We start from the raw sequence: 24,217 nt of genomic DNA, 5'->3' as shown, positions 1-24,217 counted from the left end.
ATTATCGGTTCTTATTGCGAGACAGATGCCACCAAACGGGATGGAATGTCCGATTGGTAAAATACGGAAGATCATGCTTGGACTCCATCACCAAATTTTGGTGATCATCGAGAAAGTACGAGTGACAAAATAAAGAACTTTTCCGTCGACAGTATTTATCCTTGAAAATGAACTGAACTAATTTGAAAATTCTATAACTACATTTGTAATGTATATACAGATATAAAGAAAGATATTTATATTTAATAATCAGCATGTTTATAATACAGCCTGCTTGCTCATTGTTTTATACCCATAACTATCCATTCAAAAACGTTTTACTCACTGCTCTCAGCAATAATATAGCTATCTCACACTTTCTGTATGACTGTCTTTCGCAACTAGGGGAATAAGAAAAGAGAGATTTCTCAATGGAATAAATTTTGAAATTTTACATTGTCCATGTTTTGAGGAAATTCAAAAGGAGCCTCCAAATGAATGGACGCGCGTTACATGCAAAAGCAACTAAGGCTATAGGACATCAGTATATCATGATTGTAATTTACATGTATCATGTGCTTGATCTACATTTTTGCTGAACAAAAAGGGAGATCTCCCGAGAGATAAAACCGCACAACTATTGGCTGAGACAGATTAGCTCAGGCACATTGTGGGAAAAAATTCATAAAAATTCCTTGTCATTGAACGATTCGAGTTCAGGCATTTTAGACTCAGTGTTGGATGATTATATCCACTGTGGTACCTGCGAGGACAAGTTACTAAATACGTAGCAGCAATTGTATATTAAGAAAAACTTAAACGTAAATGTTGCAAGAAAACTAGAAATTCAAACTCAGAAAAAAAAAATCAAAATGCAACTGTTTTGAAAAAATGGAAAATTTGGTCTCAAGACAGCTTTTAATTCTATGCAGTGGGCCCATTAAGATGTTACCTACGTCAATTCTAAATGGGTAGCTTTCTGGGAGGTAATCATAGAAGCTACCAGGATTTGCATACAAACGAAGAAATACCGATCACCTAAATGGATATCAGATGAAATATAGCGGCATGTTGGCAGAGAAGAAAGGTGCATGGGATTCGTATAAATTATTAGATGATACAGAAAGCTGTGGTATACATAAATTAGTTTGCAATCAAGTCACCCAGGAAATCAGACAAGCTAAGGCAGATTGTGAGAACTCTCTAGCAAAGACTTCTATGCTTATATTAACTGTAGAAAGAAGGGGTTGAACCATATTGGGCCACTTGATGTTAATGCGTTAACTGTTAATGACTCTGATCAGGTTGCTGACAAATTGAATAGGTATTTTGCATCTACATTCACACATGAGGATTTAGGGGAGGGGATGGGAGAAATTTATCAATTTGTATGTGTTTGTAAATTGTGTGTTCTGTTGTAGATTTTCTGTATATTGGGCAAAAAATCCGGGTTTCCGGGAGAAAAAAACATTTGTTAAGGTGCAGTCTTGTCTAATCAATCTCATTATTATTACAGTATTAATAACATGGTACAGGGAAGCCTGAGGCTTATGCTGCATCAGCCATAAAAAATGCCCAAGCTACCTTGAGAGAGAGACAGACAGAGAGAAGTAGAAAGGAATCACCAAGAAAGAGAATGATGATGTCCAGCTCAGAACCCTGGGTGTGCTAAGCCCATACTCACTAAATGTGAGTCCCTGGAGCGATATGTTGCTATGATGCATATCATAGTAACATATGATTGATTAGCCAAGACTGCACCTTTACAAATAGTTCCTTGGTCACTTGACGCAGTGACCAGAGAACTGAATGCAAAAAATAATTTTGATATCACGTACATCGTTTTGGGGTTTTGATTCTGTTGCACATAAAATAATGCTATACAAACTGGAGAAATACGGCATTAAGTGCGGGTTACTGTTATGGATAAAGGGATGGCAAAGTGGAAGAAAACCGAGAGTGGCTGTCAATTGGCACTGGTCTGTGTGGACTGTTATTAATGGAGTCCCATAAGATTAAGTGCTGGGCAAATTGTTGTTTTTAATGATACTGATGAGGTATATCATTCCTAATGTCTGTTTGTAGATGATACAAAGGTTGGCAGAGGGGTTTACGACATCAGTGTGAGCTATTTGCAACAAAATCCAAAAAAGTTGGGTCGATTGGGCTGAGAAATGGCAGTTGAAGTTCAACATTAGGAAATGCAAGGTACTGCATATTGGTAGCAGCAATCGCAGAGTAACTTATCAACTGTGTGGTACTGCAGTCAGTGTAGTGAAAAATGGAAAAGACCTGGGGATAATTGTGCAGATGTGAAATTCTCTGACAGTGATACACACTGCCATGGGGTTTTTCAAATCATATACAGAAACTTTGCTAGCAGGGATAGAGGTGATTATCCCTTTATACAAGACAAGGTTTATGCCACATCTCCAGGTCAAAAGGCTTTAGGAAGGATGTACATCTACCGGAACAGGTGCAGAGGTCAATCTTGAAAGGCACCTCTGCAGATTGCAGCGTTTCACACAAGGCACCTGCAGAGTGATCTGATTGAGGTGATCAGATCATTCTGCAGATGCCTAGTGTCCACTCAATACATTCAAGACCTTTATCAAAAGGTCTTGAATGCATTGAGTAAGCCGAATGTCCATGCCATTCTGTCTCTGAGAATATGCACATATTGTTGTTGTAACAGTTTTAGGTTCATCAACAACTACGACCATATTGCTCCATGTACACTGTCTGTAAATTTCTGAGGTCGATTTTCTGTTTGCCAGCCAAAAAAACCCCGAGTTTCCTGGAGGCAAAAACCACATCACCCTTGCCTAAGACCAACCAACTCTGCTAGTTTGTGAAAACCGCCCATAAAAATTCCTCCCGTCATCGCCGGGACTCGAATGGTCTTTTTCACTGGTATGGGGAGAACGGCGATCCTACCAACTGTACTAATCCACGAGAGGGTATAAAGTTGAGGAAGGATGGCTGCATAATAGATGTGAAGTGCCTTCAGCTAGTGTGTAGTTGACTGCAGAGATAGGGGGAACCCCTGGTGCCATTTGACCCTAAACACACTAGTGTGGTTGACTGTTGGAAGAGACTTCCATCCGTTATGCAAGGGGAACGTTTGAGTAATTTCAAAGAACACTAGACAAATTCCTGGAGCGTATAGATGGGGGAAAGGGTTTTTTTTTTTTTTTTTTGTTGAAACTATATAACCTTGCTTTCTTGCATTACTTGCCTAACTATTTCTATTTTGTAAGCTTATCAAGAAAAATAAAAAACCCTTTTCTGGAACACTGTTTGCAGTTGCTTTTATAAAAAACCTAGAAGCTTCATAACTGTTACATAGCATTCTAGAAAATTTGGCATCTAGAGTCTGAGGGGTGGGGGTAAGAAACTGTTTCACTGATTAAATGGTATGTATAACATTTTGTGAAAGTCAAAATTTTCTTTGGAACAAGGTATGCAACTTAAAAGGTTATAATGCATGCCCACAAATAACATAAGTTTGTAAACATTTAATGTTTAAAATACTGCTTCATTTTTAGATTTAAACAAGTAGCCACTGTTAGCTGTTAAATTTTAACATCTCATCTTGCTAAAATCTTTAGGTAACATGCCATCTAAAATATATCCATGTATTTCAAAATCTGCATAAATTGCCTAAGAAACTATACTTATACTCACAGTGATCACTGAATTATGACCACCTACCTGATACTTCGTAGGTCCTCCATTTTCCCTCAGTACAGCAGCTATCCAATGTGGCATTGATTCAACAAGATGTCACAAGCGTTCAGGAGGTATGGCTAACCAAGCCGTGTGATGCGGCTAGCAATGCAGGTATGGAAGTGATTGGTGTATCCCGATTCCTGATATGCCTTTCCAGTGTCCCAAAGTGCTGTATGGGACTGATATTGGGGGAGTTCAGAGGCCAATCGATATGCTGGAAGTCAGAACTGTATTCCTCAAACCATTCCTGCAAAACACATGCCCAATGGCTCGGCACGTCATCTTGGAAGACACCATTGCCACTCAGGAAAGTGTAACATAGCGGGGTGTAGTCAGCAAGCAGTTGACGATAGCAGTAACCACTGATACATTGTTCCACATGCACCAAGCATACAAGTTCCTGGCAGTGAAATGTGGGCACCATACAACCACCTCCACTGGCATGCACATTTGATACCATACACGATGGATGAAGAGCCTCATGTTAATGCCAAATCTGTACACGACCACCCAGTATGGAGTAAATAATGACTCATCCAACCAGCACATCTTCCAACGTCCAACTTGCATGCTCTTTGCACCAGGCAAGTCTTTTATGCCAATGAACCTTAGGATGCCATAGGGGTTGTCAGCTAGTATAACCCATACGTGCAATGCATGGTCATGCCAGATATTGTTCTGGGGTGGCCCATGTTGCATTGGGTAGTCAACTCAAGTGTTGTGCCTGTTCACCTGTATGTGGTCTGACCCGGCACTCACCTCTAACTTCAACCTTCTGCTGGCCTTTCCAGTTTTGCTGTCGTTGTTTGACCATTTTGATGCGTCCTGGTACATTTTAACGGCAGCTCTTGAACACCCCACCAGTTCAGCTCTTTGAGAAATCGTGACACCAAGTTCCCACAATGTCCTTTATCAGCCCGTTAAATCTTTCCTTTTACCCATCACATTTGGAATTTTACTATCTACTGAACAACTGACACCTTATCTATGTTACGTGTCGACTAAATGCGCACTCCCGAACCTCATGTGGTCAACGGGTTGCATTCAGTTTTCACAGGGGCGGTCATAATTCAGTGATCACTCACGTGTATATTCCAAAAAGGTTTATTTTAAGCACTTGCACTTTATTTTTAAAAAAATAAAGTGCAAGGTTCACATAAAGAGATGTTTCAGGAAGCTACGGCCAAATTTCCCATTGTCATGTATAATCTTACACAGTATTTCTTTAACACCACTCTTTGAAGAGCAGTTGCACAGCAATTTATATATTTCCTTAAGGCTTTACTACACCCTACCCTGCCTAAAACACTGGCATCACTTCCACTCATTTTAATAGTAAAGTAAAGATGTAAAGTAAAGATAATAGTAAAGATGGAGAAAAGCAGTCATTGTGCAATCATCTGATTGCAGTGACTGTACTGTATAAGATCAATGATGATTACACTGCAGAAAGAGCTGCATGTCCACAACTCCAGAAGTTGTCAGCAGTGTGCATGATCTGGTGATGGGTGATCAGCAAGTAAACAAAAAAGGTCTTGACACAATTAGTCCCAATAGTTGACAGATCAGAAACACAAGTTCTGAAGTTAAATGGATATTTTCATCATTTTCAAGCATATCCAGCAAATTTCCTTGCAAGGTTTGTGACCATGGATGAGATGTAGGACCATCACTTTCAGCCAGAGATAAAGGAGTGGTCCATACAGTGTAATCATGCTCTTCTGCCCATCCAAAGAAAGTCAAGTTGATTCCTTCTGCCAGCAATGTGATGGCATCAGTTTTAACATCACCTCGTGGATAGGCTTTCCACCTTCAAACAAGTTTTTGCTTTGGCACTATTTCATTGCATTACTAAGTCAAATGAATGGTATAGTATAGAGCAGCGGTTTACAAACTGTGTGCAGTGGCACCTGAGCAAACTCACAGGGGGGGGGGGGCATCACTGGATATTTTTAAATTTTGAGGGAAACACAGCTATACTCAATATCTGTTGGACACTGCAAACTACTAGATCCAAGTAGTTCACAGTTTAAACATTACTTAAGTTATTTGGACCTAACTACTTAATAAACAAAACTGTTTATTAAGTTATTTCTTTTGGCCTAGGGGTGCAGTGAAAAAATTACCGAGACACTAAGGGTACTGTGAACTGAGAAAGTTTGGGAACCTCTGATATAGGCTACCAGCAATTGCATGAGTTAGCATTAGCATTAGTAGAGGCATTTGATGCAAGAAAGCAAGCTTATGCAGCATCAGCCAAAAATAAAATAAAATAAAATAAAAAATAACTACTTCCACTTCACCCCTCTGTTCGTTCGAAATACCTGTCCAGCTGAGCCTTAAACTTATTTAGGCTATCAACTTCCACGACAGGGGATGGAAGTCTGTTCCACCAACCAACCACCCGCTGGCTAAAGGCAAATTTCCGCACGTCTATCCTACATCTGTCTTTCCTCAATTTGAATTTATGCCCTCTCAGGTGATTTTTCTGAGCTAGAGGAAGAATCCCATCAGCATTGAGCATGCTCAAACCATTCAAGGCTTTATACACCTCTATCAGATCACCTCACTGGTGCCTAGTCTCCAGACACTGTAATTTGCAAAACTTAAGCCTTTCTTCGTAAGAGCACCCCTTTGTTCCATTCACTAATCTTGTTGCCCTTCTCTGTACTCGTTCCAGCAGCTCTACATCCTTCTTGAAATGAGGCCTCCAGACCTGTATACAGTACCATAGGTGTGGCCTGACCATTGCCTTATACAAGGGAATAATCACCTCCTTATCCCTGCTGGAAAAATTCCTGTATATCATTGACAATACTCCATGAGCTACTCTTGCAGCCCGTCTGCACTGCTCAGAGAACTTCATATCTGCCTGCACAACCACCCCCAGGACCCTTTCATTCTCTACCATTGTCAGTGTAGTACTACAGAGTTGATACATTGCTCTGGGGTTGCTGTTTCCCATATGTAGTACTTTACATTTGTCAATGTTAAACTTCATTTGCCACCTCTCAGCCCATCAAAGTAAAGTGCAGCCATTATCAACCCACTGCAGGACAGCTGACAAGACAGCATTGCAACATCTTGCATTAGCCTACCTTTCAAAGGCAGCTCAGCTTGGTTGTGTGCCCCATGATGAGAAAAAAGTTGTTGCTCATATGCCTTACTCATACAAGGGGGATTTGAAGTTTGCAGGCTGAGCATGAAAGTGTAGTATTCAAAATTTCTTTACTTAATGTACAATACAATACTTCAAATGGTAACCTATCAAATTCCATACAACTTCAATTTTTTTTTTTTTAATTACAGGTCCTGAAGTCAAAGTTGTGTTAATGAGGAAAGATGGAGAAAAGCAGTCATTGTGCAATCATCTGATTGCAGTGACTGTACTGTATAAGATCAATGATGATTACACTGCAGAAAGAGCTGCATGTCCACAACTCCAGAAGTTGTCAGCAGTGTTCATGATCTGGTGATGGGTGATCAGCAAGTAAACAAAAAAGGTCTTGACACAATTAGTCCCAATAGTTGACAGATCAGAAACACAAGTTCTGAAGTTAAATGGATATTTTCATCATTTTAAAGCATATCCAGCAAATTTCCTTGCAAGGTTTGTGACCATGGATGAGATGTAGGACCATCACTTTCAGCCAGAGATAACGGAGTGGTCCATACAGTGTAATCATGCTCTTCTGCCCATCCAAAGAAAGTCAAGTTGATTCCTTCTGCCAGCAATGTGATGGCATCAGTTTTCTGGGATGCTGATACAGTGTTACTGGCACCTTCAGAAAGAACAGACAGTCTCAGGGACATATCACACAGACCTTGTGAAGCATTTGGGTGAAAACAAAAACAAACACAGACGAAACTTGGAAAAGGAGTGTCTTGTTCCACCAAGACAATATACCTGCTCACAAGTCACTGCCATGGCTGCACTGCACAAGTACAGTGTCAAAATCTTGGACCATGTCCTATATTCACCAGATCTAGCACAGCTTTCACCTATTTCCTAGTTTAAAAAATACCTGACTGGCATCCATTTTCCCACTGACAGTGATGTCATCCTCTTAGGAGTGAATGAATTCCTAGAGATCCAAGAGAAAACTTTCATTGTGGCTGGAATCAATGCATTATAGCATTGGTGGAAAAACTGTATCGACTCCAAAGGGAATTATACTCAAAAGTAACATGTTACCACTCCACAAATAAGCCCTTTGTATTCAGGCTGCCTTTTCAAATGCCCCTTGTATACTGGTGTGCATTACGTTTCATTCAGACAGGTTCAATGACCCAAGAACACAGGGGGGGGTGAACACATTTTGTGATGCCTTATATCAGAAGATATCAAATGGTGTGTTGTAAAGAGAGAAATGACAAAAAAGGTGTCAGCTCAATTGGTCCCAAAAGTTAACAGCAGATCAAAAAGTTCTGAAGTCAAGTAAATATTTGCATCATTTTCAGCAGATCAGCAAATTTCCTTGCAAGGTTTGTGACCATGGATGCGAAGTAGAACCATCACTTTCAGCCAGAGACAAAGGAGCGGTCCATACATTGGAAACATTCTCTTCTGCTCATCCAAAGAAAGCCAAGTTGATTCCATTAGTTTTCTGGAATGGTGCAGAGTGTTGCTAGCATGTTCAGAAAGGAGAGTGTTGGTAAAAACAAATTTGTAAAATTTAAGTTATTAAAAATTTATAAAAATTTTTTTGTTAGGCTGATCATATTATGTGATGTGCTTTACACATGGCATGACATGACATACTACAATCTAGTTCACTGTGAGTAGCAACCATTGAGAAAAAAAAAGACTAGCTGCCTTGTGTTTAATACACCCATCCTTGCATAACATATTTCCTGTAGGTTTAGCAGACATCAAGTTTATCCACAATACAATAGAAATTAATTTTGTAAGTGAATTGAAAAATGCCATGAAGTGGTTAACCTACAGGATACTGCACAAATGCTGATCAACTCAAAAATTATTTCATTTACATTAATTTCTAAGGCAATACACAAAATAAAATTAGTTATTGAAAAGCAAATATGCATTTTAAAATTGAGACTTCTTAAAACTGCTGCCCAAAAGGAAAAATAAGCAACATTAAATGTTACAGGCCGACCGGGCCAGCCGAGTGGTTAAAGTACTGCCCGGCAACCCAAAGGTCGCGGGTTCGATTCCCGCCTCGGGCTTGGATCAAAGTACTGTAAAAACCTTGGGAGGTGCAATATGGCCACAGAAGCCGATGCGCCAACAACTACCAAATCAAAAAAAAAAAAAAAAAAAATGTTACAGCTGAACATTATTACTGCTAATTTAATTAAATTTAACCACTTAACAATATTTCAATGCATGATTTAAATTAGCAATTACATTTAGTCTTTAAAAATCATATGCTATTGATTTTGAAAATCTAGCAGTTTTTGTATTATTATTATTATTATATATATATAGTGTAAATAGGTAATTCCAGAGAATGATTTTAAAAACTGTCAGAATAGTGAAATGTACACTGCTCAACAAAATTTGACATGGTGTATCATAGAATAACAATGAAATGAGGAGACAGCAAGAAACTTCCAACAGACACAAGGGATATTTATAGGGGTTGTATAAGAATTGCCAAAAAGGTCACATTACAGAAGGCAATACAAGATGCTCGAAAATGTGGTCACATGACATCAGTAGTGTATGATCTCTCCAATGGCTGGACATTTGAGAACCATGCTCAATATATAGGCGTCTAAGATTCTCTGGCAACAAATCCCATCATCCACCAATGCAGACTATAGCTCACCAAGTGACCAAGGAGTTGGCTGTCAGAATGCAATGCCCAAGGATGTCTCACACATTTGATCGGATTTAAGTCCAATGATTGTGCTAGCCATGGCAATAATCGGATATCTTCCATTTCAAGATATTCCTCCACCACTTGAACTCTAAGTGCAGTAGAGTTTGAGGATCTCTCAGTACCTCTGCAGTTATGGTACCCCTATCAAAAGCACGGAGGGGTGAGGCCACTATCATTATTCAGCCACATACGAGAACACTGCCTCCACTAAAAGTATCCCTTTCTCTGATGTTGGAGGGATGGTACCGCATTCCTCATTGTCTGCAGATGAAAGAAACTCTAGAACCTGTTTGTAGACTAAAATAAGACTCATTGGAGAATAGAACTGTAACTAATTTGTCAGGGCCTCCAAGTCATGTTGAGACACTGGTGACACATTAAGCCAACATCTCACGTCCAACTGGCGGACTTGAAGTCGATGATTCTTGCCATCTCAAAGAATCATCTAAACTACAATGCTTGCAATTCTGAGTTCTGGAGAAGTGGCTATTCCACTGAGAAAGCCAAAAAACAGAAATAAAGTAATGTGGTTAATGTATACAGTGAATTATATTTCAGATGCATTAGATTTTCATTTGTTAAATTAATTTTTTCTCCCTTTGATTAAGAGAAGCAAAATGTGAATAGTTAACTTACCAATTAATTACTAGTTGATTAATTAGCTACTAATATATAAAAGTAATTGCTTTCACTTCACTGCATAAATCTTCCAATGTAATATTCACTTTCACATTTTGTAACACCATTATCAACAGTGCTTGAAGTGCGACGTGTATTTCGGGCTCTGTGATTTAATAAATTAAACAATCATAGCATACTGCCAGTGCTTTCATAATGCTATTTAATTATGTCTTCCTGGATTTTAATCACAATTGAAACAACACATCTTTAATGTTTCTGCTGCTATTAATATAAGCAAATAGTAATAATTAGTGATTTATGCATTTAGTAAATTGATAACAGACAAAAAAAAAAGCAAATGACTAGTATGAACTGAGAATATTTTGTTTCTGTGCATTTGCATTATCGCCCATTCATTCCTCAAATCAGTGCACAGCAATAGCCTGTGTGATGTGTATGGAAAAAAAAAATATTAATCGACAGATTTCTATTAGTTTGATTTTAAAGATATTTAAGGAGGCTCAAGAAATTGTTCTAAGAGAGCCAAATTTAATTTCATGAAAATCCATCCACTGGATGTCCATCTGTTAGTCCATCACATGTGGATGGACTAACAGATGGACATGGTGCACACAATAGGCAGCACTTTAGGCATATATGCTAACATGCCTAATAAAACTGATTATATTCTGCATGGCCACCATGACTAGAAAGAAGAGTTCACAGCTTCTCTAATTGTTTTGATGAAAAAATAACATTTAAAAATGGACCATGTACTACTTGTGGAAGTGTATGTAGTATCTTGTAAATGTTCATGCATTTTAACCCCAAAGGACATTAGTACACACACACATTTACAAAAATATAGGAAGCCTTCCTTATTCTCTTCATTTTGGCAGCCAACAGTTTCCCATTGCTAAAGCAGTGAACAACTGCTGGCTGCCAAAAGTCCTGATATTTTTTATAGTTTTGGAAAAATAAATAACAATTGGCTATTTTAGTTGAAGTTTAACATACATTTATCCTTGTTTTCTTGAAAATGTCTGCTTTGTTAGAGAACCACCCTATATATTTCAGATAAGTACTTTGCACAATATCCTACGTTCTCTTTGAAGAAAATATAATACAAAGATATCTGAGATAATTTCTCACGTATAAAATATATACTTTCCAATAATAGGTTATGATAGATTAATTTATTTTTATTTTACTTTAGCTTATATTTTGGAAAGGTTATTAACAAGTGCAGGAATACTCCAGCACTTCGGTAATGTCCACCACATATCACTGAGCACTTCTTTCAATGGGGCTTTTACTATACAGATGTCTGAATGAGATCATATCACAGGAAAAGCCAAATTTTACAGCAGTTTTAAGCCATGCTAATTTTAAAATTCTACTCTAGTGTTGAGCAATAAAGTCAAAATAAAACTACCATTATCATTAACCCAAATACTTTGGTAACATCAAAATTCAGATTTTACAGTTTGAGATATTTTTATAAATTCCAACTATGTTAAGGACACTGTTCCTAATTATAAGCACAAAAAAAAAAAAAAAAAAAAGTACCGTGGGAGGGGAAAAAAATCCAAAAGTTTAGTCATTGTTCTTTATTGCTGTTTTTAATGTTTTAAGAATGAGAAGTAATACATCCTTACAATTCCTTGAGCACACACAATGCTTTCATACACTGCCTTACACCAAACATTTCATAATTTTTTTAAAGAAATTAGTTAACACTTAAACTGACTAACTATTTTATGATAAATATTTTAAATTATTTTGAGTACAAGCAATCCATGACCATATTAATTCATATATATATATATACATACACACACACATACATATGCACATGTGTGTGCACATATATATAAAAAATTTTGAAACTTTATAATACAGTAACATATCTGAACAATACACTGAGAATAAAAAATTGGTCATACTAAATTGTGGGAAAAAAGCATACCCCCTTTGGACAAACAAAAAACACATTTTATTCTACATGAAACAAGTAACATCTGCAATAACAAGGACATCATACATATCTTTAATATTATAAAGATTCTAAAGCTGAAATTAGTAGTGAGATAGCTGACAGTCTAGGTTTGAAAGTTACCACAGGTTCTGAATACTGATCCTCAAAGATAAAATAACTAATACCTAAAATATATCTTGATGGTCATAGCATATACACAGGAAAAGCTCAAAATTTATTAGCTTTATAAATTACAAAATCATGAAAAGTGGTGCATAATAGTATTTTGTCTCCCAAAACAAATTGTCAGTGACAATAATACCTGCAATGGTGATATTGGAATGTTTTGTATCACAAAACAATTTGCTAGTGATATAACATCTGCAATGCTGAAATAGGAAATGTTTTATATCAACAAAAACAAATTGCTAGTGATATAACATCTGCAAAAGCAAGTACACTTTTACAGCTATTAAACTTATCACAGTGAAAAACTATTTCATTAGATACTTGTTCACTGTCTTGTTCATTTTCAGTTAGAAGCTAAACCAAATAACAAATCAACAATGACAGTGAACAAGATGCAGGTGCAGGAGCTCATTACACATTGTTTGCTATCTGGTGGAACATACGCACTTCACTACAAAGACAAATATAACCTATGATTGGCAGCATGGCTTCTTTCTGATATCTGAGCTATCTGTGGGAGGAATGATAATAGATTTAACATTGTCTCCTGAAGGAGAGGGATCACTGTCTGCATCATTCCTTATCTGTTTCTGAGAGACGATACGATAAATTTCTAAAGAATAAAATAGAAAATGGTTTAAATATGACTACAGGCAATTACTATGAAGAATTTTGACAAGAAACTGGACAAACGTATATCACGTTAGAATAGATTTCATGATCAGTAATGGCAAAACTACAGCCATGTGGTAATCAACAAGCAGGATTCTAGTAAGTTCTCAAGATTTAATTAAGTAATATGCATGTATAGACCATATCATTTTACAAAATTTGCCTAAATCAATTATAAGATTCTACAACTTGCATATTTTTCATATGCACTAATACTGTTCCAAGGTTTAAAGCAAATGACACAAAGCATCAGTAACACTGACTCTAAACTATGTGGGTATACAGATGACATGCAAATTTAAGGTAAAATTTTGGCACTTAATGTTTTGCTATGACTGTCCTGGATAAAATTATTTTATTATTATCATAATTTTTTTTATCAATATACAAGGAAAGCACAAAATACCTTAAGATGAATTAAATATTTTTAGGCTAATATTAGCTGACCATGCAACTATGGAGGGATGATTTAGCCTTTTGATAAAGATTTGGACAGTCCTTTAAAACTACAAAATTCCGTGCCGCCGCCACCACCGGTTGTATTCTGTTTCTTTTCCCTGCTCATGGACTATCGTAATCGCAATTTCTATTGAGGTAAAGCCCGCTGCAAAACTGCCAAGTCGATCTTGTCCCATTCCTGCTGGCAGACTTTCCACAAACCTTCAAACAGTTCTGGGGCGGCGGTTTCCAAGAGCTCTTTTCAAAAGTCCGAATGCGCAAAAATCCATGGGTACAGCGTCAGGTGATTTAACAGGTATATCTTTAAACGGGATCGAACGAATACCTGTCACCGCTTCCATTCTCTGCAAAAAAGCACGGTGGAACGTGACTGCGGCTGGACATTTTATCCCGGTGCACCCAGACCTTTTCAGTGTCAGAACTGTACAATGTGGGTATTTCACGTTCAAACAATGGCTGTAGAATTTCAGTCTGGTAATACACTGAGTTGACTTTCACGTTTTTAGCGACTCTACGCAACTCAAATTTGCTGTTATAACAAAAACCGGCTACAACCATAAAACCTTGGCCAAAACTTTCCTTGCACTGATGTGCCCATGATGCAAAGGCCTTGTCACCCTGTGGATGGTAATAAATTGCTCGAATTTTGTTGCAATAGGAGAGATGCACCCACGCTTCGTCCAATATTGCTACGAATTTCCACCTTTCAGCTGCCAGATATTTTTCGTAGAGTTTGAGCATTGACCTGCCGTTCTGCAATGTGCCTTGCTCCTAGGTGATGTACGAGGGCCTTGTACTTCTTTTCCAGTTGCAAATTTTCGTTGATTATGCGACAAACGGTTGAATGGGATGTTCCCACATGTGACATTATAGCTCTTTGGGCTTTTCACCGACAACGAGCAACTGCACTTTTCGTACTACCTCCCTCGTTCGACTTGGAGCAGGTCGCAGTTTCTATGGTGTTTTCCGCCCACATGCAGCAGCTTCGCGGAATTTTCCTTTGCCATTCAAAACCTTATGGATACCGAACTTCAATACACTAAAATTTTTCAACTTGCACCTATCAATAATTTTGGCATAACTGTACCCTTCTTCGGAAAGTGTGGTTATGTAACCTTCCAACCCTGGATCCAATTTCCAAGGTATGTCAACATTAAAACAACTGATACACCTGTTCATAAGGTTTGGGACTGTGCCTGTGGGGAAAAAAAAAAATTATATTGCTGCTATACATCACAAGCAGGATTAATGTCTAAATCGTTATCAGAAGGCTGAATCTATAAAATGCAAATTTTATTAAGAAGAAATTAAAAATAAAGAAAAGAAATGTATGGATGATATATCTGATGAAAGGCTGTGTTACCCTTATATCACTTATTATAAAATGTACCTCTGCCCTTGAATGCTTCAAAAGCTGTAAAAGAGAGAGAGAGAGAAGAGCTCTAGCTAATGTCTCACTATGGCAGTTACTGATTTCATGAAAAAATATGAAAGACAGCAGTGCACATGATACACTTAGAGAAATGGTAGGCAAATAACTTCTGATGGGAGAACTGAAGCAATAGCCCAAACAATAATACGCAACACTGCATTCTATATTATTTTATTTATGCTATGAAGGTACATTGCCTGAAGTTTTACTTCAGTTTTTACTCCTTAAAATTGCCTGAAGATCAGGCAATTTTAAGGAGTAAAAACTGATGTTTAGCCCAAAACAGGAGATTTTGTAAAGTACACAATGTTGAAACCAAATAAATTAGAACATACAAAAATAACTTTATATTGAAGCTCACACATAAGCCTTTTTCGCAAATGTCTGAAAAAGTAAGGTACAATGATGCAGTGTTGATTTATTTACAGGTATAGAGATCTAGCAATGCACTGGGAATAGAGGCAAAGTACTGTACTGTTATTTTTTTACATAATCACAAAGCAGCTTAGGCAACTGTCCTCACGGTGATTGAGTGTACCAATATCTGCCACAAAGAAATTGTGATTTAAGCAATGGCATTCAGATAATCACCATTGTATAATATCTGGGTTCTACGGGTTTTTTTTTTTTTTTAAAAACAGACTTGACCTTTATTAATGGTCCAGTGAAGTGGTAGTCTGGACCTACAATGGATGTGCTAAAAATTCCTATCAATACTATTTTATTCACTAGGTCTGTAATGTTCATTTTTTTCTAGTGTGAGGTGTTAATGAGCAATACTGATTGTCACTCCTCTTCTTGCTAGATCAAGATTTGTTCCTTTGTTACTTTGATACTGCTAAACAGAGTTTGCAAAGTTTTCTGGATTATGTGCATTATTTTAAATTGGTCATAAATCTTTCAAAGAAAAAATATATCAGATTTTCTCGTAGGCAGTGGTGGTTCACATCATTCAAAATTATCGTGGATAATAATGTTCAACTTCAGCTGCTGGATTCGGTTAAATTTCTGGGTGTCCCTTTAGACAGTTAAGCTTTTGACAGCACTGTCACCAGGTTATGAGTGTTCTATATGCTTTTTGGCTGCACATGGAAGACCAACATCATATTAGGTAGGTGGTCATAATGTTTTGGCTCATCGGTGTATGTTATTGTACTACAGTTTAATACAATAACATATGTGGAAAGTATTGGAATTAAATAAACCTATTTGAAAAGTCACAAGCCTGAATAGAGAAACCAGTGGCAACCATCTGAACAGTATCCAATTAAAATGTGCCACCATGGTGGCATGTATGCACCAATCTAAAACTAAACTAAACTTGGTGCATTGCTGAAAATGAATCACTGAAGAAATGAGTGGATCTCGTAGAGACAGAACTGAGGGCTGTCAGATATATGTTCTCGTATTCTCTCCATCTTGAAATCCTTTGATCTTATGTGGTCATTCCAGAGTATACACAAAAAATGTATTTATATATTAATGACCTGCCAGGTGATGTGCTCTTGATTTAGGTCTCCACAGTGGATGATGAAGTGCAGACTACTTTGGCTGAAAAGGATAGTTTTACTGGGATACTCTATTGTCAGAGAAATTGCAACTTTTTTTTTCAATAAAGATAGGTGCACTAGAACCAGGGGTATGTTTGCCAGGAGCTCAACTTGATGATGTTACCAATACATTGTCAGTTTATAAAAGGAGTAAATAGAGAATAATTATTTCTGTGGTAACTAATGATATTAATTGTACACATACTGATGATTTTTGGATACAGACATGAATGAGAAAATGTTACAAGTTAGGTCATGAATGTATGTGTCTGCTGTCCAGCCCTGCATGAGATGAACTATATGCCAAAAGTCATGTTAGGGGAAGGAGGAATTTTTATTGGTGTGGCCTGCTCCAGTGGGTAGAATTTATTTTGTAAAGATGGAATACATTTGAACAAAGGTGGTGCTTTGTCAATATTATTGAGGAAGCTTTAAGGGTTCATGGAAATGCTATTTTTGGGGATAATTCATATATACATTTATCTTATGATATGGGTCAAAGTAACGCTTGCACACACACCTCAAGGTTTGTTGTAGGAAGCCACAAAGAGCCTACCGATACTGAAGAGACTGTTGGCAGCGATATTTTAAATGAATGGGAAAATGGGAAGAAAATTCTTGGAGAAATTACCTGTAAGCAACTGCACAGGATGTGTCAGAGCCACAACAGGCATAAAAAGGCAGACCCTCACATGTCTCAACACTAATTCTAGGTGTAGTTAAACAGTTTGAATAGTTTTAAGCGCTGGTTAAATCAACAAATAATAGGAATACAGGTTGACCATCACTAATCCGGCAGCATTGAGACCTGTGGGGTGCTGGATTAGTGAGTTTGCCGGATCACTGGTGGTTATTTTAGCACATACATTTTACCCAACAGCTAACCACCTCCTTCTACCTTTAACACGTTAAATGCCAAGCTAGTTTAAGAAAAAATATATTTAGGAAATAATTTCATTAGTAATTCTAAAATAAATATTGTAATGTCAGTGTTGTCGTTTTTGTGCTTAAAAAAAAAAAAAAAAAAAAAAATATATATATATATATATATATATATATATATATATAAAAAAAGGGTCTTTTTTTATGTCGCATATATGTGGCCACATATGTTGGTTACTTTATTTCTCGAGAAGATGTGTTGGCCACATACATGTGACACTATTACGGCATACATAAGAGTTGTTTGTGATTAGTTTATTGCATGCGCTGCGAGCGCTGCAATAAAACTAATTACGATAAAATAAACTCTCAAACATCGCAATAAGTTTGTCAGTATTGTTAGAGATTTTGTGAAAACAAGTTCATTAGCACGCTGTTATCCATCATATTGTGTTGTGTTTTCCCACAAGTTTGTATAAGTGTGTTGTAAAAAAAAAAAAAAAAAAAAAAAAAACTAAAAAGGAATGGCTAAAAGAAAATTATTAAAATAAGAGGAACTGAGAGAATTTGCTGGAATTTACAATTAAGCAGAGTTAAACTTCTCTCACACACACACACACGCGCACGCTGTCAAGTTTTTTCAGAAGTTCAACTTTATCTGTTATGGACAATGTACAGTGTTTGCACTTGACACCATGAGAGGCACTTCCTTTATGTATTGGAATCATGGCTGGGGCTAAATGTGAGCAGGTTATAATAATAAATGCAGAAAAACAAGTGGGAATGGCTTGCCAGTGTTTATGAGATCATGCCAACAGCTGATGCTGCAACCAATGCCACCAAAACAGTGGTGGCAGGTTGGTGCGCTGACCCGGGAAATTTGAAATTACGCTCGCGGAAATTGTCCGAATTAGCGGTAGAACCAGATTACTGGTGGCCAGATTAGCGATGGTCGACCTGTATTACAAACATGGTGTAAATCATCTGATATAGTGGATGCAGAATTTGAATATTACAAATACAATACACACAGGAGGGTCAAACAAGGCAGAAGGGAAAGGGTTTTGATTTTAATTGCCAGGCATAGATTCGAGACAAGAATATTCAGTAGATAACCATACAAAGAATTAATGACAAGAAAACAAAGATGAGTTGAGTATAATGAACACATCTTTACAGATGAATAGTGGGCTAGCAAATCAGATTGTCTTTTTATTGGGAAGCTTTAATTTTGTAGAGAATGAATGAACTTTTGGGGGACGTCGCTCACTTAGTAGTCAGGGATTTCTGAATTTACTAAATAACTGCTTATTATATCAGCATATTTGCTAAACCAAAAAGAAATATCCTTGATCTGGTTATCATTAAGGATTCATCAGATGTTAAGAACCTTGAATAAAGGAACTACTGAGAAGCAGTGATCACAGTAATTAATGTGGGATCTATATAAATGCCTACTATCAAAAGAAAGGGGGAGGGTTTCTGCTTTCACAAGAGGGATTATAACGGTCTTAGACAAAGTTCCTTTAAGATGGATCAAATGGTAAATTTAACAAATACAAATACTAAATGTTTAAGTTATTTTGGAAACTCCTAAGCTTTTTATAACAAAAGTATTCTCCAAGGTAAAGCTTGGAACCAAAATGGATGCAAAACAACTACTGACCTTAGTAAAAGAGAAAAATAGGCTTGGAATTATTATAAACTTTCAGTGTACTCTTAAATCCTACAGTAAATATAAATAATCTGTAATATAATTACTCCTGATATTTGCCACATTGAAGTAGATATCCTCAGTGAATTCTTTAACAAAGTACATAGAACAGTAGAAGGAATTTTCTGCTTAGGTTAACAGTAAAAGGAAAGGAATCAACCATACTGGTCTACTTAAAATACTGAAATTGTTGCTGAAAACCTTAATAAATATTTTGCTTGCACAATCACCTGCAAGAAAATTTCTAAAGTGTTGAATGATTTTATGATAAATAAGAATAGGCTAGAAGTGAAGTTATTAACCATTAAAAGTAAACAAGGCACCATGAGCTAGTGGAACTTATTATATTGAAGAAAGAAGCAAAAGATGTTAGCAAAATTTAGCTGTTATAATGACAGCATCCTTGGGTTTAGGAGAAGTCTTTATAAACTGGGGTTGTGCAAATGGGTTACCTATTCACAAAATAGGTGATTCAAAGGATAATAAGAACCATTACAGACTTGTGATTATAACTTCTGTGCCAGGGAAGATTATTGAGTCCATTGTTAAGAATGCAATACAAAATTATCTGGACAGGTATGAAATAAGGGAATCACAGCATGGCATTGTTACGGTCTTGCTAACCTAATTGCTACTAATGAGGTTTTCAATAAAGACTACATGAAAGGAATAACTCTGATATCATTTGTTTAGATTTCAGTAAAGCTTCTGAAACAGTCTCCCACAAAAGACTGTTGTATAAATTGGAGCAACATGGCATTAAAGGCATGTTACTACTTTGGATACCAGGATGGTTAAGTGGTAGGAGACAAGAGAGTAGTTATAACTGATTACTGCTCATCATGGATTAATGTTATGAGTGGCACCTCACAGGGTTTGATTCTTTTCCCCTTATTAAATTAATGATACTGATATAGGTATTTCAAGTTTTATGTCTAAGTTTGCTGGTATAAAGATGGATTGTTAATGACTGTCACCAGAGTATACTAATTCAATAAGACGTAGCTAAACTATTTGGATAGGCTGGAAAATAATTTATCTATGTCTTATGAAATAATATATAAAAATCAAGGGTGTAGATAATGAAAAGACATGACATGACTTGGAAATAACTATAAAATCATGAAGTTTTTAATCTGTTCCAGTGGGTAAAAGTGAAAACTTCACTTTAGATGTTACAAATTCAGCTATTAGCAGTGACAAATTATGCAAGAAAGCAAGTTTATAAGAGCATCAGCCACAAAAAAAAAAAAAAAAACTTCACCTTCCATTTCACCTATTCATTCCCTCCAATAGTTTGTTTAGTTCTTCCTTGAATTCATTTAAACTAGCAACTTCGACAACAACAGATGGAAGTTTGTCTCAACAGTCAACTTTTGCAGATTAATTTTACAATCGTCATTCCTCAATTTGAATTTTGCCCCCTTGTGTGCAGTGTGAGCAAGAGGAAGAATCCCATCAGCACTGAGTTTGCTCAATCCATTCAACGCCTTAAACACCACCTCAATCAGATCACCTTGTAGGTGTTAAGTGAAACTTTCTTGGTACGAACACCCCATTCCACTCGCCTGTTATAGTAACATACTGTCATTAGCCAGCCTGCCAACCTTTGTATCATCTGCAAACTTGGACATTAAGCCTGATATGAATTCATCAATATCATTGATAAATATAGGAAATAACCATGGGCCCAATACTGGAGAACTACACTAATAGTGGAGTTTCCCAGTGTTGGGCCCATTATTAACATTAGTCCGTGAAGAGCAATGTCCACAGATTACATCTCTACCATCCATTATCCATAGAAGCAACTTGCCCTTAATGCCACACTGTTCCAATTTATACATGAATTTTATGTGCAACAGTATCAAAAGCTTTCCTGAAATCCAAGTATATGATATCAAAATTATTTTTTGCATCTAGTTCCTTCGTGACAACATCATAGTAACCGATCAAATTAGTCAAACGCGATTTCCCCTTAACAAACCCATGCTATGTTTGAAGTATAATTGCAGCCTTGTCTAGATGATCCTGCATTACTTCATTTACCACTGACCACTATTTTCATTGGAACAAGAACAGAAGTTAAATTAACAGGTCTGTAATTACTCAAACACCCTTTGTGAATTGAGGATACATTTATTATAATGTAAAGAGAGAACACAATGAACAAAGGTGGCACTTTGTCAATATCACTGAGTAGGCCTTATGGGTTCAGGGATATGCTAGTTTCCCTGTAATACACATATGCATTTATCTCACGAGCTGGATGAAAGTAACACATGCACACCCTAGTAGTCAGTCAGTGATATATAGGAACTCTTCCTTACACCGATGAGCCAAAACATTATGACCAGCGAGTCGTTATGCAAATTGAAGCAACTGCAGATGAAATACGGCACGTGCGTGGGTCAGGACACTGTACAAAAAACACCTGATACTGAGCTCCGTTAATCAGTGTTACTCTTGTTCTTCAGTTGGGAAAGGCAGCGGACTTAAGCGAGTTTGACAAAGGCCAAATTGTAATGGCCAGACGACTGGGTCAGAGAATATCCAAAACGGCATGGCTGGTGGGGTGTTCACGGTCAGCCGTGGTCTGAGGAGCGGAAACCCACAAACCGCCGGCAAGGTGTTGGACGACCACGGCTCATCGATACTCGAGCTGAGTGAAGCCTCTCCAGGATGGTATGTGGCAACAGAAGGGTGACTGTGGCGCAAGCCGGTAACTGGAATGCTGATGACAGGAGTAATGTGTCACATCACACAGTACATCGAACCCTGCTAAAAATGGGGCTGTGTACTTGCAGGCTGTTCCGAGTACTCATGCTAACCATGGTTCACTGGGGACAGCACCTACAATGGGCCTTCAGTGACTGGAAGGAGGTCACTTGGTCCAATAAATCACGTTTCCTGTTGCACCACGTGAACAGTCAGGTACGTGTGTGTCATTTACCTGGGGAAGTGATGGCGCCTGGATGCACCGTGGGATGAAAAACAAGCCAATGGCGGCAGTGTCATGCTTTCGGCGAAGTTCTACTGGGATATCCTGGGTACAGTCATCCATGTTCCGGGCACTCTGACATCTACCATTTACCTAAACATCACTGCTGACCAGGTACACCTTTTCATGGAAACGGTGTTCCCCTCTGGTCTATCTTTCAACAGGATAATGCGCCATGCCACACCGCCTGGATCATTCGAAACTGGTTCGCGGAACATGAGGAAGACTTCCAGGTATTGCCCTGGTCTCCAAATTCAACAGACATCAAGCATCTGTGGTTTGTGTTGGAACAGCAACTCTGATTTGTGGCGTCTCAACCACGGACCTTACAGGAATTAAAGGACCTGCTGGTACTAGATACCATAAGACATTTAGAAATCTTATAGCGTCCAGGCCTCACCGAGTACGAGCTGTTTTGGCTGCACGTGGAGGACCAACATCATATTAGGTAGCTGGTCATAATGTTTTGGCTCATCGGTGTATATAATGAAATAATAAAGTAGAAAATAATAAGAAGAGTCCTGTGTATCAATTGGATGACAGGAGGTTCTGTCAATGATATACAGGAATTTTATCAGTAGGAACAAAGAGGTGATTATTCCAATGTGGAGGCAAAGGTTAAGCCAAGTCTAGAATACTTGTAAACTTCATTTTAAGAAAGACATAGCTCATATTGGAAAGGGTACAGAGATGAGATAGAAGAATAGTTGGATACACAAAAGGATATTCTTAGCAAGAAAGACTAGGGTTCTGAAAATTGCAGCCTCTTGAAACTAGACAGCTGAATGGCAAGAAAATTGACATATATAAGGCTTTAAAAATGTTAAGTAAACTAAATGCTAATGTCTTTACCTTTATTTAGTTTAAACATAAATTTAAGGTGGAAAAGGATGGTTGCAGAACAGATATATAGAAATTATGAATCCAGTAAAAGGGGCTAATCAATTGTTGGAATAAACTTCCAACTAACATTGTGGAGATGAGTAGCTTGATTAATTTAAAGAATTGGACAAATTATTGGAAGGAATGGGAAAATAGAGCTTTTTTCCCCCATAAAGAAGTATAAGCTTTGCTTCCTTGCATCATTTTGCAAATACTAATAGTAATAATCACCTCTCTCTCTGCTGGAAATGGTTAGGCTACATTATGGATACAGACTTGGTAATCTGACTGTAGAAAAGAGAGGAACCTGTGTGAGAGAGTAGAATATGATGTGGTTGTTAAGGGCACAAAGGGATATTCTTACCAAGAGAGACCAGTTTTCAAGCTACAATATCTGGAAACCTGCATCTGCAAGGTGATCTCTGACCATGATGTTTAAGGTCTTGAAAGGTTCAGGTAAACTAATGCTCAGGGAATTTTTAAACCTAGCTGCATGACACAAATAATGGGACATAAATTTAAGTTGAGAGGGGATAATTATAGTGTAAATGTCTGAAAATTTTTCCTTCAGTTAGTTTGACTGTTAGAGTAAGCTCCCACCTACTCCTCCGGAATCCAGAAGATTTTAAAGAGTATCTGGTTAAATACTTGAAAGAAATAGGTAACTAAACTAAGGAAAGGTGGCACTGATTATCTCATTTGTTTTTTATTTTTTGGCTGGTGCTACATAAATTTGCTTCCTTGCATCATTTTGTCAATATAGGTTAAAAAATTAAGTTCGCAAATTTTCCTTTAACTTAATTAAATATTTTTTTTTACTTACCAGTTAATATCTGCTGAAAGGCTGCTTCCACATTGGTGGAGTCCAGAGCAGATGTTTCAATAAAAGATAAAGTGTGTTTCTCTGAAAGAGTTTTAAATATTATACTAAAACAAAAAAAGAAAGCTGTAAAGATAATATAACTTGTAAACAAATAGATGAAATGAGTCCATCCTATGTAGCTAAACACAGCGAGGTTTAACAGACAATATAAAGTATTCTATAGCAGAAAACCATTACAAAAAGTTAGTAAACCATCCAATAAATAAACACACCAAACATTTTCAGAGCTGACAACAAATTTAACTCAATCTTCAGTGGAACTGGTACGCAAAATTAGTCAGAATTCATATATTAACTGTAAATTGTTATTAAAAGAGCATTTAATTTTAACTGAGAACAAACCCATTAAACCGAATATGAACAATCACAACTTGATCAGTTTTCTTTGTTGGCA

General features: G+C 37.2%; 1 protein-coding gene across 2 annotated transcripts in view; it reads right to left on the bottom strand.

Annotated features, from left to right (window-relative positions):
* Window positions 1–12,099: 12,099 nt before the first annotated feature.
* Window positions 12,100–24,217, bottom strand: part of LOC150080498 (ras-related protein Rab-11B-like) — a 100,275-nt gene continuing 88,157 nt past the window's right edge. Inside the window, exons 4-5 of one of the 2 annotated variants that reach the window (XM_090381978.1) lie at window positions 23,764–23,844; window positions 12,100–12,961 (exon numbers count right to left, since the gene is read on the bottom strand). In XM_090381978.1, coding sequence (XP_090238104.1) covers window positions 12,819–12,961; window positions 23,764–23,844 — 224 coding nt within the window. In that variant the 3' untranslated portion in view covers window positions 12,100–12,818. The remainder of the gene's footprint in view (window positions 12,962–23,763; window positions 23,845–24,217) is intronic. The other variant, XM_090381977.1, reaches the window with a different exon arrangement.

Source organism: Mastigoproctus giganteus, chromosome 9 (genome assembly GCF_048544385.1).
Source record: "Mastigoproctus giganteus isolate SK-2022 chromosome 9, ASM4854438v1, whole genome shotgun sequence".
NCBI lineage: Eukaryota > Metazoa > Arthropoda > Arachnida > Uropygi > Thelyphonidae > Mastigoproctus > Mastigoproctus giganteus.
Note: the sequence above shows the minus strand (reverse complement) of the source record. Positions and strands in the feature narration are given on the sequence as shown.